Consider the following 15,429-nt stretch of genomic DNA (forward strand, 5'->3'; position numbering starts at 1 on the left):
ATTGTATCCACATTTTCTAATCACTCAGCGCTTGCGCGGTAGGCTGTCCCAATTATAATTGTCCTTATATGTTTCCACCAACAAATGAGCAGTTTTTCATAGTAAGGATAATGATGGAGTTTGACTTTTTTTTATTGAGTTGAGGAAAAACTCAGTAAAAGTTTTACTAAAGTAATTGAGAACCGTTTTCTAGGACAGAAGGTGGACAAAATTTCAAGAGTTTCAATATTCTCATTTTAGAAATGCCTTCTAAGAGAGAGGAAAATAAATCCAGATTAAGTTTATTGAACATTTTTAGCTAGTGAGGAATGCTTAAAAGAGTGAATTTTTTCATTTCATTAGTGACATTTCCTCCACTTTATTGAACTGGCCCTCATCAAAATATATGAAAGCCAAGGGCATTTTTATGTTTGGAGTGCCTGTATTGAAAATTAAGAACCAAGAAGTACTACTGACCGAAAGCAAATCTAAAGAAAAGCGGAAGATTTGTGAGCAGGCAAAGGCAAAGCTGAAAGAGGGCCAGGCCTGGTAGCCTAGTGGTTAACTTCAGCGCCCTCTGCTTCAGCAGTCCGGGTTTTGTTTCCTGGTGTGGATCTACACCACTCGTCTGTCAGTGGTCATGCTCTGGGGGTGTCCCACATACAAAAAGAGGAAGATTGGCAGTGGATGTTAGCTCAGGGTGAATCTTCCTCAGCAAAAAAAAAGGAAAAAAAGGCAAAGCTGATGGCGTATTTTATGAGGAGCAAGGAATCTGATTTTCTGGTTATCTGCTACTCATTAACAATATCCTTTGGGTGATACACACATACATACATGCAAACACATACACACAAACACATACACATACTATTTATCTGGAAAATGAGGGGTTTTTCTGACAACTAAATTTTTTCCAGTATTAATATTTTTCAAGATGTTCAGTTCTTTACTGATATTTTTAATTTGTTGAAAGTTATTCTATAATATATCATCACAGGATTATTTAATGTAGCTTAAATCTCGTTGTTTTAAATACAGATTATAAACTTGATATATGAACTTGATACTACTCAATACTACTCACAGCACCTGATCCTGCCCCCTGCCCCCAGCCATAGATATCTTTCATTGACTCACTCACTAACTCAGCCAAAAATAAGCTTTAGGGGCTGGCCCCATAGCCTAGTGGCTAAGTCTGGCGTGCTCTGCTTTGGTGGCCTGGGTTCAGTTCCCGGGCATGGACCTACACTGCTCTGTTAGCAGCCATGCTGTGGTGGCACCCACATGCAAAGCAGAGGAAGACTGGCAACAGATGTTAGCTCTGGGCTTATCTTCCTCAGCACAAAATAAGTAAATAAATAAATAAATCAGCTTTAGCACTTAGAATGTGCTGGGCATTAACCCTCACTTAAAGAATCTACTTTAAAGTAAGGAAATCGTCCATTCACAGGCAAATATTTGTTCCTTTCAAATTTCTAAATGCCATCTGATATAGAAATTGCTGTTTTTTAATCTGATTCGATGTGCATGTGTTTAAATATCAGTGTAAAATATTAAATTTAAAAAGCATAGTGTCAAAATGCCTGGTGCTTGAACTCCCATGAAAAAAGATCCATGAAAAAATGACAAATAATAATGCAACATTATTAATACCAAATTTTGACTGCTTTATGAATAGAAAGTCTTTAATAAATAATACATAGAAAGAAAAATTAAGAAATCTTTTTTTGGGAGAACAATGGTAGTCTATGTTTGGTTTGTATAAGAATTAGTACTTTCTTGTCAATATAACTCTATTTTGTTAATTTTAGTTGTAAGTCTACAAATACTGGTAACATACAGATATCAATATAATATAATATCTTAGAAATATTATGAATTAAAGTAATTTTCATTTTGAGGCAGATTTTCATTTGAATTAATCAGAAGTTTTTGCATACTCATTTATATTTCCAATTTTTTATCAAAAAAACCACATTGCACTGAATAGTATCTGTGACTGTGCAGACCTGAGAGATTGCACAGAGGAGCACAGCCAAGGCAATAGGACGCTATCCTCTTTGAACAGTTTAGGGCAGAGTTCAAGCTCCAGGGCATACCTCGAACTGAGGTTCATGTACACGTTCTCTAACACCTGCAAGTTCTCAAATTTTAGAAACTCTGAGCCAGGGTTTCATCGGTTATATCCCTTCTTCATGACGAGAAGACATCCTGAGCTCACTGAAGAGTCAGAACGTTTGTTTGGTCTTCTTTCAGTTCTCCACTCATCAGCTCCTGAACCTCTGTTTGGTCCCCTAATCCCCTGTTTAGGTCCCAGATCAGACCTCATTAATCATTTTAGTGGCACCCATTCTGGTTAACACCCCAGTCCATGTGAACTACGCCAGAATAAGAGTCCATAGGATAAAACATTGAATCTACTCATACTTTTCATATTTTATTCAATGTGTTCGCCCATATCAAAGTCCCCATGTTGGATCCCCTGTATTCTACATTTTTTTCACATTAATCTGATCTGTTTCTTTGATTTAGGTAAAAATGATTTTATGTTCAAGCTAATATCTTCATGTGAGCACTATATAGTATAAAACAAGGTGCAGTGAGAAAAGACCCCTGGAGTGTGAGATAAGAGGCAAAACACTCTACTGCTGTGCCTCTGATCTCTACACAATCTCGGTCACGCTGCTTCATATCTCTACACCACAACTTCGTCATCTGTAATGATAATTGCCACATTCCCCACTGCTTTGCTATGACGAATGCAATGACAGGTACAGAAACACACTATAACTGTCATGATACCAACACGGGATTTGTTTATGAAGTCAGACTTACCTAAAAGCGAACCATGGCACCACTGTCTAATGTTCACTAATGTATATTACACCTAAACCTTGGTTTCTTCATGCATACATGGGGATAATCTAGCTCACAGGATCATTTTAAGGATTCCATAAGATAATACATATAAATTCTTAATCTGATGCCTGTCCCTAGTAAATGCTCAAAAAATAGTGGTAACTCCAAAAATGACTGGAGTTTGTACTGTGTACTTCCATTGCTATTTTATGTAATCAATTAGACAAATGATAATTTTGTGAAATTATACCATCTGAGAAATTTATAATACTAAAGCAGAGCCCTGATCAAAATTCCTAATTAAGTTCTTCAACTTTAATAACACAAGGGAAACAGCCTCAAGAACATACTGTTAGGGATGTTTACGTAAACTTAGCCCTAAGATGTTTCTTCTCTCATTCATATATCCTACAGATGTAGATGAAGGAAAAATACAGAGAGGATGCCTCAGTTCACATCTCCTTTCATCAACTGACAAGCAATGATCACAGCTAAGAAAGCTTGTTGTAGTTAAAGGAAGAGATGGAGATTTTTCCTCTCTCTCATTGCAACTTACAGATTTGTGACTGAAAAATGATAAATAAATAAACAAATAAAAGACTAAGGAACCACAAAGAGACACAGAAGCTATTTCCGGAGGAGTATATTGTGCATGCTGGTGGGCTGCATCACCGTTGTTCGGTTTAGCATCACATCCACATTTTACGTGAGTTAAGGTGGAGAAGCCCCCAGACAATCGATACTGAAGGTGTCCCAGAAATCACTGCAAGTTGCGTCTACAGTCTTCCTTCAGCTCTGTGCTTTCAACTTATTTCTGAGGAAAGGAAAGATGTTTCGGCTACAATACATATCTTCTAGCAGATGTCCATTAAAGTTTTCTCATGAAGTAAGTTTGCCTGAGGGAAACAGACAATCGTTCCAGCTTCATAAAAATCAAAATTAACATTAGACAAGTATAATTTGCTTCTTGGTCTCAATTAGCAAGTTAATCATCTTGAACCAAAGTAAACAAGGAGAAAAAGTGTGAAAGATGCCAATGAACTGAAGAAAACCAGGAGACTGGGCTGGCCTCAGTCTCCGTCAGTTCTAGCAACCCCTTCTACTTCTTGGACTGCTTAGGCCCACAGTGCGTTTTGTTTTCTCCGACTTACCAAGGGCTTGGTTTCATCTTCATCTTTGAAATAATAGAGCTGGTCTCCCTTGAGTACAAACCAGCGGGTGTGCCACGTCTTCACAAAGCCTCCTTGCTTCCTCAGCCACCCACACTTCATGGCATTGCTCCGCCCCTGGCCTTGCTGGGCGAGCTCCGCAGAGTCACTGTTCTCCATTATCAAGCTGATGGACTTTCCTATTTAGCAAACAAACAAAAAAGGGAAGAATAAGGTGCTCTGATATATCCAATTTCCTCTTAAATCACCCCTGTCCCTTAAAAAAAGCAGGAAGAGAGAAAAACGCATAAACGCACTCACAAAATTTCCAGAAGCAAACCACAGACCTGACAACAAGACGCCTGGAGGAAACCTGGAGAGTTTGTTGCGTCCTCCTTAAAGGAGCTAGTCAGCTGGGTGATAATAACCCTTTTTTCCTCAGTAGAACTAAACACTGAGAAAGTTCTAGAGGTAACGTATTAGGAAGCGATTTTTGAAAACAAACTAAAACAACCAACAAAAACATAATTCTCATGATAACGGGCCTCAGTGTCTGGTGGGCACTGATTGAGGCCTGCTTGTGCAGGCCTGTGATTATCTGAGCAAACGCTAGCCTGCCACATGTTAAAGTTTAAAGGGACTCTTTTAAAAACCTCAATGGAAGACATTTGTTTTACATATGTGAAAATCTCTCAAGATGTATTGGCCTTCCTTTCCCCCAAAAGTATCTCCTTGAGAGTTTCTTTGGCTAGTCAGGAATTAGTACAGCTGAAAAAGTTCAGGAAAAAAACAAAAAAACTCTGCTTGGCCAGTTGAGTTTCCTTCAGACGTTAGGAGTAAGTGGTATGCTCCAGTCAATTGCATGACGAAGACCATTTCTAGGTTTTATGTGTAGTACAAGGCCGTACACACTATACATAGCAAGAAAATGAGTTTATCACATAGAAAATACTAATCAACAGATGAGAAGCTAAACTTCCACAGTAAGGACAGAGGAGGTGGGCTTTCTGGGACAGCCAGGGACAGAGGCTTAAGAATAAAGAGATTTTCCTCTCCCAAAGGTTTCCTGCAAATTCTTGCTAATGTTTACCTTTAAGCACTTTCTCAGGAAGTGAGAAGTCCACTCTTAGCCTTGTGTCTGATGCAAGTATAAGGACACAGATTAATTAATAAAACATAGAATATTCCTGTTTTGGCTTATTCACGCACAAAGCTCTTATTTTAATATTTCTGATTGATTCCAGAAGACAAGCTGTCTTTCTGTTGTCTTTATTGTCACCACTAATTTTTCAATCAATTTTTATGTACACAATCGTAGTTATAAATTTGATCAAGTTTCAGCCATCAGCCCTGGGTTATTTATGTTTCTTCCTTGAAGGTAAAGGGTCAAACCTTCCAATGCTGGATCTTTAGCTTCTTTTAATTTAGTCCTGCCATTCCAGATGCAGGGATGAAGCAGAACTTTGCTTCTAATTACTTCTTTGTGTGTGTGTGTGTGTGTGTTTGTGAGGAAGATCGGCCATGAGTTAACATCTGTTACCAATCTTCATCTTTTTTGCTTGAGGAAGGTTGTCGCTGGGCTAACGTCTGTGCCAATCTTTATTTTATGTGGGATGCTGCCACAGTGTGGCATGATGAGCGGTGCTAGGTCCGCGCCTGGGATCGGAACCTGCAAACCCTGGGCCACCGAAGCAAAGCGCAAGAAATTCACCACCACGCCACGGGGCTGGCCCCACTAATTACTTCTTATTTTGATAATTTCCAACATCTTCTCAGTAGTTTTGTCTCTTCCATTGGCATGCATTCCAATCTATCTCCATCCTTGCTCTTATCTTCATCTCCTTAAACTACTTTTAAGCTTCAAGTTAGTCACTTGCCTATCATGTCCCATTCAACATCCACTTTCTCCTTCTTATATTGAAACATCCTCCTAATTAACAGCCCTCATCTCTACAAAATGCCTTGAAACTTCCTTTGCTCCATAGGGCATTCTCCTAACAGTAATCACTTACTGCAGGAAGCCTTCTCCGACTGTGTGTGTGCATGTTCGTGCACAGATCAGATCATGCCTGATGCTTCAAGTTTGTTATGCCCTTAGAGCAGGAACTTTCATCTCTTTTCTTTCACAGTACTTGACCTAGTATAATAAGCCAAGTAAACTTCACTCTAAATGAACAATAAATGCTGTAATATAATTTAGATAATGTATGCTTATTTATACTACTGTAAATAATCATTTTTTTCCTCCTGGCATTTAAATTGTTCAAAACTACACAATTTGCTATTTCATCATCACTTATTTATTCTTTGACCAAATATCTTAACTTATAAAGTTGAATAAGACCTTAAAATAAACATTCCAGCATACACACACACACACAGGCACACACGCACACAAATCTAGAGTTCACCGCACAACAAATTCTTTCAGGGCCCCTCTTTTTTTCTTCTCATATTCAAGCTTTCTATTAAGTGTGAAAAATCCCCTCTAAAATGTTCAAGGTAATTAGCAACCTACTATCAATAATATAAAATTACAAGAGCCCAATTTCCCTTTTGTCTACCACTAATGCCTTAGTAAAAAATGTGTGCACATTATTACACGGTTTATGATTCTTCTTGCATACGTTGTTTGTAAGTCTGGCTGAAATCAATGACAGCGTTGCCCAGTGAACTACTCGCTATAATGCTTATGTTGTCATGGCTTCAGAATGCATCAGAAAGTGTTTAAATGATACTAATTGTAATAATTCATTAAAACAGAAATGAAAACAGATTGTATCCTATCCCCAAGGGAAAATAATACCACAACTAGTGCTGGATGAGTAAAATTAAGTTTTACTAAAATGGCCATGATCTTTATAGAGGAGTCTTGATATTGCTGGAGAAATTGAATGGTTCAAATTCTATCTTTCACCTTTAAACTGAAGATGCTGGACTGGATCATTCCTAACTGCAGTCCCTTCTAGCACTCTGAAATCTATCATCTCTGTAATTCCATAAGCATCAGGACACAGGATATCTTCAATACTTAGGATAATGTCTGGCATATGGTGAAGCTCCATCAATGTTTGATGAATTAATCAATTTTGAATAGGTCTGGAGCTGGGTACCTAAAAGTCAACATGAGCTCCCTCCGAAACCTGATCCTGCCCAAAACCTGATCTTAGTAAACGGCACCATGAGACACCCATTTGTAAAAAGGAAAGAAAGAAAAGTGATCATCTTTAATTTCTGCCTCTCCCTCATCCTGAATATCAAATCCACCAATAAATTCATAAGATTATATATCCAAAAAGTATTTCAAATCCATACACAAGCCTATAATCCAAGCCACCATTATCTTAACTAGATCATTCTAATAGCCCTCCAACTGGGCTCACTGCCTCCATTTTTAACCACAAACACAAACACATGGGCATAAGCTCACACATATTTCATTCTCCACAAGCAGCCAAAGTGAGGTTTTAAAAATTTAAATAATTCTCTACATTCAAGTTTTTTATTGGCTGTCAGTTGTACTTACTTTAAAATCTAGAGTCTTACCACGGCCTATAAGGCTCTGAATCACCTGGCACCTGTTTACGGATCTAACATAATCCCATGCCACCTCCTCCTCATTCCCCTCACACCAACACACACACATACTTAAAAGCTCCGATGCAAGCAACCACACCAGCCGACTTCAGTTCCGGAAACACTCAAGCTCCTTTGTGCCTTGAGTCTTGATACTTGCTGATCTCTGCCTAGAATGCTCCGCCTCATGCTCTCTGCATGGCCGACCCCTTCTCTCCTTTAAGTTTCAGCTGAAAATTTACCTCCTCCAACAAGCCTTTACTAACCACCCAGTGAATTAGCTCCTCTCTTGTTTTTAATCATTGAACTCTGTCCTGTCTTGCTGATGCTTCTCTAAATTGCTATTTTGTTAGCTGTTTATTGTCAATTACCTCTCCAGGAGACCACAAGCTTCATGAGGTCAAGGACCTCACCACAGTATACCTGGCGCCCTTACAAGTGCTTACTAGATGTTGAGTAAACATTTGCTGAATCAATGAATGAAGCTAGGTAACAACCAAAATAGAACTCCCACAAAGAATATTTTGGAGAGATTTTAAATTGCATTTAATGCCTTAAAGAAGATAGTAGCCCTTAAGAATTTAACTTTTTTCCTTTGACATAGGGGATTTCAATTAGCATGAAAATTTTCTTAAACACAACGTCAAAATCATCAAACTTAAATGAACCTGAAACTGCCCTGTATGAAGAAATATAACATTCAAAACTTACACTTTTTAGCCATGACAGGAAATACATGCAATCAATTGTGGTTTAGTATGAAGAAAAATACAGTTAACTCAAATTCTCAAAGAATGGCTTAATCTCCACTGGGAAAGTATTTTCACTATGGTCAGGCCGTGGTAGCTGGGTGATACACAAGGTTACAAAATAGAACTATCAACATAAGCTTTTAGCAAATCAACATAACAATAATATAAATAAATGGCCACTCTAAACTAAAACAAAAATAGAATTGAGAAGGTAACTTGCATCTTCATATCAATCTTAAGAAAATTCTTAATGATGAGTACTGTACCATGCGAGTTTTAAAAAGTTCCCATCATTTGATGGACTCCTAGCTTTGAATTATTTTCCAGGGGTGGAAACTGGTTTGTACATCTACTCATATGGTTCTTTTTTGCAAACGGGCTAGGAACATAACAAACAGTATCATATGGTACAATCAGAGATGAAATTCATGCTCCTAAGAGAATTTTCCAAAAGTCAAACAGCCACACACATAGGTATTTATTTTTGTGACTTTGTTCCAACGAAGAATACCTAAACATGCAGACAGATAAACAAAATGTGTATAAATAGAATGCCATATGCCATAGAGTTGCAATGTGTTTGAATTTACCTACAGGACTACACAAGTTCAGCAAACACAAGAGAAACAAAGAAGGAGGGAGCTGGGGAGAAAGAGGAGAGAACAACTTCCATAGCATAAGCACTCTCACCGCAATGCCTCCATTACGGTCCATGAACTTACGCTCCCACGACGAGTGGGAGGTGTGTTCTCACAGTCAGTGTCAGTTCCCTCGGCCTCTGGGGGAGTGACTAGCTTGCTGTGCAAATGTGATATCCCAGAGTTTCAGAGTACACATGCATTCACACCACATGAGCCCTCAACACAAACAAACTACTCCAGTTGTTCAGTCAAAGAACAGTGGTCTGTTCTATTGCTAGAGAAGAAAACAAAAATAAAACTGGCAGAGTTGGTAAAATACTGCAATTTGTGAAAGATTTATGTGACTTTCAAGAGTAATTTTGTTCACATCCAATTGTCACCTTCTGTGTTGACATTAGAACCTAGCTCCTTTGTAAAATAAATGTGATTGCACTGTACACGATATATAACTACTGATAGCCAATATTTATCTGAATTCTAACCTTTCTTATTTAAAAAAAAAGAACCAAAACTTTGTTTTGCAGCTTTGCTAACATGCTGGATGGTCAGGCAGTAGTACGTTTATGGAGCTGTATGTCTAAATGCCAGCATACAGCCTTTCTCTAGGTAATGGTTCACACAACAACAACATACACAGGGAATGAGATAGCATATGTGCATGTTAGTATGCATATGTTTGTGTGTGTGTGTGCACACGTGCGTATGCATATGCATGTGTGTGTGTGTGTGTATGACAGACAGGAGTATATATACATTGTGTGTGCATTCTCCCCAGAAAAGAAAATCCTTAAAGGCAAAATGTTTGTTGAGATTCTTTTCTCATTTTTTAAATACTCAGTTCCATGCCACTGGAAGACATGTAAGTATATTCCTGCAGATCTGACATTCTTCGATGAAGCAAAGAAAACAAAAACGCTTCACCATACAGTGTTCACTGAACAACTCGATCACAGTATATTACAGTCAATCTATGAAGTTATAGGTTTGTTTTTATTTCTCTTACTTGCCATAACATTTCTTCAATAACTGTAATTGTTGACCCGAGGTAGAACTGAAAACTCTTTTAATATTCTAAATATTTAAATAATTTCAGGCTCCATCTCTCTCTCTCTCTCTCCCTCCCTCCCTCTCTCTCCCCCAAGCAGGCATCAAATAAAGGCCATATGAGCACAGCACGAAGGTGGCCATCTGCAAGGCAGGAAGAGGGCCTCAGCAGAACCCTGCCATGCTGGCACCCTCACCTCAGACTTGCAGCCTCCAGAAGTGCATCTCCAAGAAGCATCTGTTGTTTAAGCTACCCAGTCTGTGGTATTTTGTCACAGTAGCCAGAGCAGAGTAAGACAATGTACATTTACAAAAAACATATAAGAGGGGCTGGCCTTGTCACACAGTGGTTAAGTTTGGTGGCCCAGGTTCCTGGGTTTGGATCCTGGGTGGGGACCTACACCACTCATCAGCCATGCTGTGGTGGCAACCCACATACACAGCAGAGGAAAATTGACACAGATGTTAGCTCATGGTTAATCTTCTTCAGCAAAAAACAACAACAACAAAACAACGCATAAGAAATTAAAGATTTAAATCTTAATACCTTGTTGTAAGGTGCTAACTAAAGAAAATGGATGGGCAAAACACAGTTCACTTTCTAGCACACCACCTCTTCACTTGAAGAATGAATCAAACCTGGTGCCTACAAGGGAATCAGCACTTTAGATCTGATATTGCAGAGGATCTAGTGGAGATGTTTTAGCTCCAAGATAAATTCCAGGAGCCTAAATGTGTCTTCAAGAAGCAACTGACTTTCTTAAAGCACCTTGAAAGGGCTTTGGGTTTTCACATGGTTGTTCTCATTGCCTGGACTTCACGGTTAACTTCTATTCCTCCTTCAGCTCCTCCACAAAGGCTTCCCTGGTGCCACTGTCATCCCCTATCTGGACCTTCCCCATCCATGAGCTCCCATATCACTCTGGACATAAGCTTTATCACATGTGAGCCATATGCTTATAACTTTTCAGTTCTCCATACCATAACCCACCGAGGAAATGGGCTCCCTGGAACAGCCCAGACTAATTAGCATATACTGAATACTCAAAGGTTTGTTGAATAAATGTAAATGAATGAAGGAATTAATAAACGAACAAACGCATCAGTCAGCCTTTGGGGCCAACTAGAATTGACCCCATAGGCCTCATGGCTCCCCAGAGCACAGTGCAACATTCCTAAAACATTTGATGTTATTGGACACCAATGCAAGGACTTCCATCTAAATCTAACCCTCTAAGCTTTTAGTGGCTTAAAGCTAAACGGAACTTTAGAAACTACTGAGCAAAGAAAACTCCCATTTGTCTCACTGGTTGCTACTCTTAATCATAATTCAGGTTAAAAATAAAGAAACATTTTTTCTTAAAACTGAAGTGTTTAAGTGTGAAGTTAACAGGGGAATTGAATAAAGTACAACAGTCATGAATACAGTTTAAAATAGTCACCAGAAGAGCATCTCTGGGGGATCTTCAACAGCAGTAATTTTGTAAACGTGCAGTTATTTTCCTGAGGAAACACTAAATATCCTGTAGCTTGATTCATTTGAAATTAAATTGTCCAAAACATCAGAGAATAGACAATAATAGAAAATTGTGTATATGTTGGGATGGATCAAGAATGTCAATCTACATTTTATCTTTTAAGCGTCAATATTTCCATATTCATCAGGCAAAAAATTAAAATGACTTAATGGGATGAAAGACCTAAAAAAAGTATTTAAGTATTCACTTTGTTTTTGTTGCATGTTTAACACCTCACACTTTGTAGAGAGAACTGCTCCCTCCTAAGGAGGCTTTAATTCAAAAGGGAGAAAAGTATTTTAATATACACTTAGATGTGTTCCCCACCATCACATCACTATCTGAGGGCCAAGTTAAAAACAAGAGCCCTCAGAATTCCCAGTGATGATAACCTAAGTAGAAACAAAATCAAATCAAAACGAATACTTTACCAGCGATGGGATTAAGAGAGAAATGACAGCTACATGGTAATTGTACTACTGCTCTTCAAACTCACGGCAGACATTATTAATTAATCACAGTTCTCTATCCTGCGGAACCTAGATACATCCCCAGATGCCTTCCCAGTACAACACTCTAGACAGTCACCATCAATCAATCACCTATGAAAAGGAGAGAGGGACTCTGTTACCTCGATTCTATAAACAAAGCAGGAACTGAAGGTATTCCTCTAACATAAAATAGAAACTCAGGTGCTCCCCAAGAGAGATGGCTATTTGAAATAGGAAGAGAAGAGAAAGTCACAATTTTTTTCCTTTTTTTTTTTTTTACTGAAGTATAATTGACACAACGTTATATTAGTTTCAAGTGTAGGAGATAATGATTTGATATTTGCATATATTGCAAAACGATCACCACGATAAATCCGGTTAACATCTGTCACCATACCTCGGTACAAAATTTTTTTCTTGTAATGGGAACTACCAAGACCCACTGGCTTAGCTACTTTCAAACATTCAACACAGTATTATTAACTATAGTCACCATGCTGTCCATTATATACATTATGTATGAAAATATAGAAGGCTTCACGAATTTGCATGTCATCCTAACGCAGGAGTCACACTAATCTTCCGTAATTTTCCACTTTTAGTACATGTGCTGCCGAACCAAGCATGAAAGTCAACTTCTCTTAATGGAAAGAACTAATAGCATGCTGAGAGCTCTAAGATGACAACTATCATTGCATCACATGGCCACAAAGAACAAAGAAAGCATATCTGAAGCAGGGAAAAGGATACAGGAGTTGGATGTCCCTTACTTTATATTAATTAATCCAATCTATGATGAGACCCTGAAAAATAGGATCAGAAAGCTGATTTTATAAACATCTCAATGTTTAAGCTTTTGTGTGTCTCTCTCTTCCTTCACTCATAGCATTAGTAAAACATAGTTTTGAAAAGCTGTTTCAAGGAACAAAGAAAAGAGGTTTGCCACACTTAAACCTGAAAAGTAAGGGGATTATAATATCCGAAGGATGGGGGAACAATGGCTGCAATGAAGGAGACCTTTTGTACACAATGGGAAGAGTGGGCAGAGTGAGGCTGAAGTAAGTAGAATGGTGAGAAAAACAGTCAGGCTTAGGTGGGGAGAGTGTTCCCAGCTGAGTCCTCCTCTCACGATAGGGAAATAACCCCTGGACCTATCATTTATAGAGTTCCTCCATCTCTGTCCACTGATGGTCATATTTTTAAGCTTAGATAAAAGCTTGTCTGAAAGAATACTTTTAATGTCAGATTCCTTCAGTGAGTCCAACCCAGGAAAATCAGACATTTTGTCAATTACATTATCATTTCAAGGCTTTCTATGGGGCCAGCTTTTAATTCAACCACGCTTCAAAGAAAATACTTTACAAGTAGGTAACTTTGGCTGAGACAGTCATTTGTCTACAATGAACTCTCAGGGTTTCTCCTTCAAATGCAAGCCTTAAGGTACTTAATGATTTCCAACAAGGACTGGTTCTTCGTCAGTTAATCCTGTGGGTTGAAGATCATCAGCCTTTCTTTATAAGCTCTGGAAAATTACTAGGCACTCTAAGTATATAAATCTCGTCTTAATCGCTGAACCACAATTGGTCTCCCAATGGTTTATTGTATTAAGGTACTGACAACACAATTTTTAAATTAGAATTATAGGAAAAGTGGGAGATGTCAAAGTGAAAAAAAATCTGAGTGCTATTCCACTTTACTCAGCATCATTCACGTTATGAAGGGCTTTGATGTGTTAAACTTTGATCTTTGATGAGGTGTCATTATTCTCATATAATTTGAACACATTTTAGTTCTCCAAAATATCTAATTTTAAATTCACACTTTAGTTTTAGATAAGCTGAATAGAAACCTAGCTTTACTATACCTGAATATATTTAATTAGCAGTTCAGTGAAAGATAAATAAATTCTATACATAAAAAGCCACTTTAAGAAAATAGCAAGTTTGGTGGGACCTATGTTATGTGGACTGTCCAGAAACCTCTATCTTTGGGGACCCCTCTCTTCCTCACGCCATAGTGTTTCAGTTGGTAGCACCGTCCCACTGCCACAGGGTGGGCCTGGACTTGATTGACACATGTCCTGAGCTCCCTAGCAACAGGACGGGCCCAGGGAGTGGGCACTTGACTGAAGCAGTACCAAATGGAGTCCTTCCTTAGGACAACTATCGAGACACTAGAAAGACAGGCATCTGTGGCTGACAGCTTTCACCTCCCCTGCCCCAGAGAAGACAGCTGTCTGCAAAATGAAGCTACGCAGAGGCAAGCAGATGTGAGAGAAGAATGGATAGAGACCTGGAATATCCAGCCTAGTGAAAGCTCCTGAAGTCCTGGCCTTCGCGTATCTTCCTTTGATCCTGCAAGATATGTATTATCCTTCCAGCAAATAAATTCCAATTTACTTAATTTAGTTGGAGTTGGTTTTAATCACTTGCTACTCAAAAGAGTCTTTATTAATACAATGGAACGATATTTAATGAAAATATTTCTGGGAAAATTTTCTTTAAAATAATAAAAATCTAGGTTTATAATGCATAGAGTTCCCCCTATCTTACATCAGACACAAAAATAAATCCAAGATGGGTATTAGACCTAAATGTAAAAGCTAAAACTTCTAGAAGAAAACAGAGGAGAATAAATCACAACCTGGGGGAAGAAAGTGATTTTTTAAAAGAGATAAAGTAATAACCATAAAAATTAATAATTTAGACTTTATAAAAAGTAAAAACTTCTGCTCATCCAAAGATATCATTAAGGAAAAGCCACAGGCTATCAGAAAGTATTTGCAAAACATATATCTGTCAAAAGACCTGCATCCACAATATATAAAGGATTCCTACGACTCAATAACAAAAAGACAAAAAAACACAAAAACTAACTTAGAAAATGGGAAAAAAAAATTGGATACTTCACAAAAGAAGATATACAAATATCCAATAATCTCATGAAAAAGTCCCAGCACCATTAGATGTCAGAGAAATGTATATCAGTCACAATGAGACCCCATTACGCAAACGTTTGAATGCTAAAATTTAAAAACAGACTGACAACACCAAACGTTGACGAGGATATGGAGCAACCAGAATTTTCATACATTGTTGGTGAAAGCATAAATGGTATAACCACTTTGATAAAAGATTTGGCAATTTATGGGGCTGGCCCAGTGGCATAGTGGTTAAGTTCACGCACTCCTCTTCGGCAGCCCAGGGTTTCTGGGCTCGGATCCCTGGCATGAACCTAGCACTGCTCGTCAAGCCATGCCGTAGTGGCGTCCCATTTACAAAATAGAGGAAGATTAGCACAGACGTTAGCTCAGCAACAATCTTCCTCAGCAGAAAGAGGAAGATCGGTAACAGATGTTAGACGAGGGCTAATCTTCCTCACCAAAAAAAAAAAAGGGTTTGGCAATTTCTTATAAAATTAAG

At 38.3% G+C, this 15,429-nt stretch overlaps 1 protein-coding gene and 1 non-coding gene across 6 annotated transcripts in view; both read right to left on the bottom strand.

The window, feature by feature from the left end:
* The window catches only part of ARHGAP24 (Rho GTPase activating protein 24), a 719,869-nt gene that overhangs the window by 386,134 nt on the left and 318,306 nt on the right, over positions 1 to 15,429 (bottom strand). For all 5 annotated transcript variants that reach the window (XM_070263497.1, XM_070263500.1, XM_070263498.1 and 2 more), the window contains one exon: positions 3,990 to 4,186. In XM_070263497.1, the coding sequence (XP_070119598.1) occupies positions 3,990 to 4,166 (177 nt within the window). In that variant the 5' untranslated portion in view covers positions 4,167 to 4,186. The remainder of the gene's footprint in view (positions 1 to 3,989; positions 4,187 to 15,429) is intronic.
* LOC111773040 (U6 spliceosomal RNA) lies at positions 12,529 to 12,633 on the bottom strand. Its single transcript, XR_002807246.2, has one exon. It is a non-coding gene; the product is annotated as a U6 spliceosomal RNA (small nuclear RNA).

This window comes from Equus caballus, chromosome 3 (assembly GCF_041296265.1).
Source record: "Equus caballus isolate H_3958 breed thoroughbred chromosome 3, TB-T2T, whole genome shotgun sequence".
Lineage (NCBI taxonomy): Eukaryota > Metazoa > Chordata > Mammalia > Perissodactyla > Equidae > Equus > Equus caballus.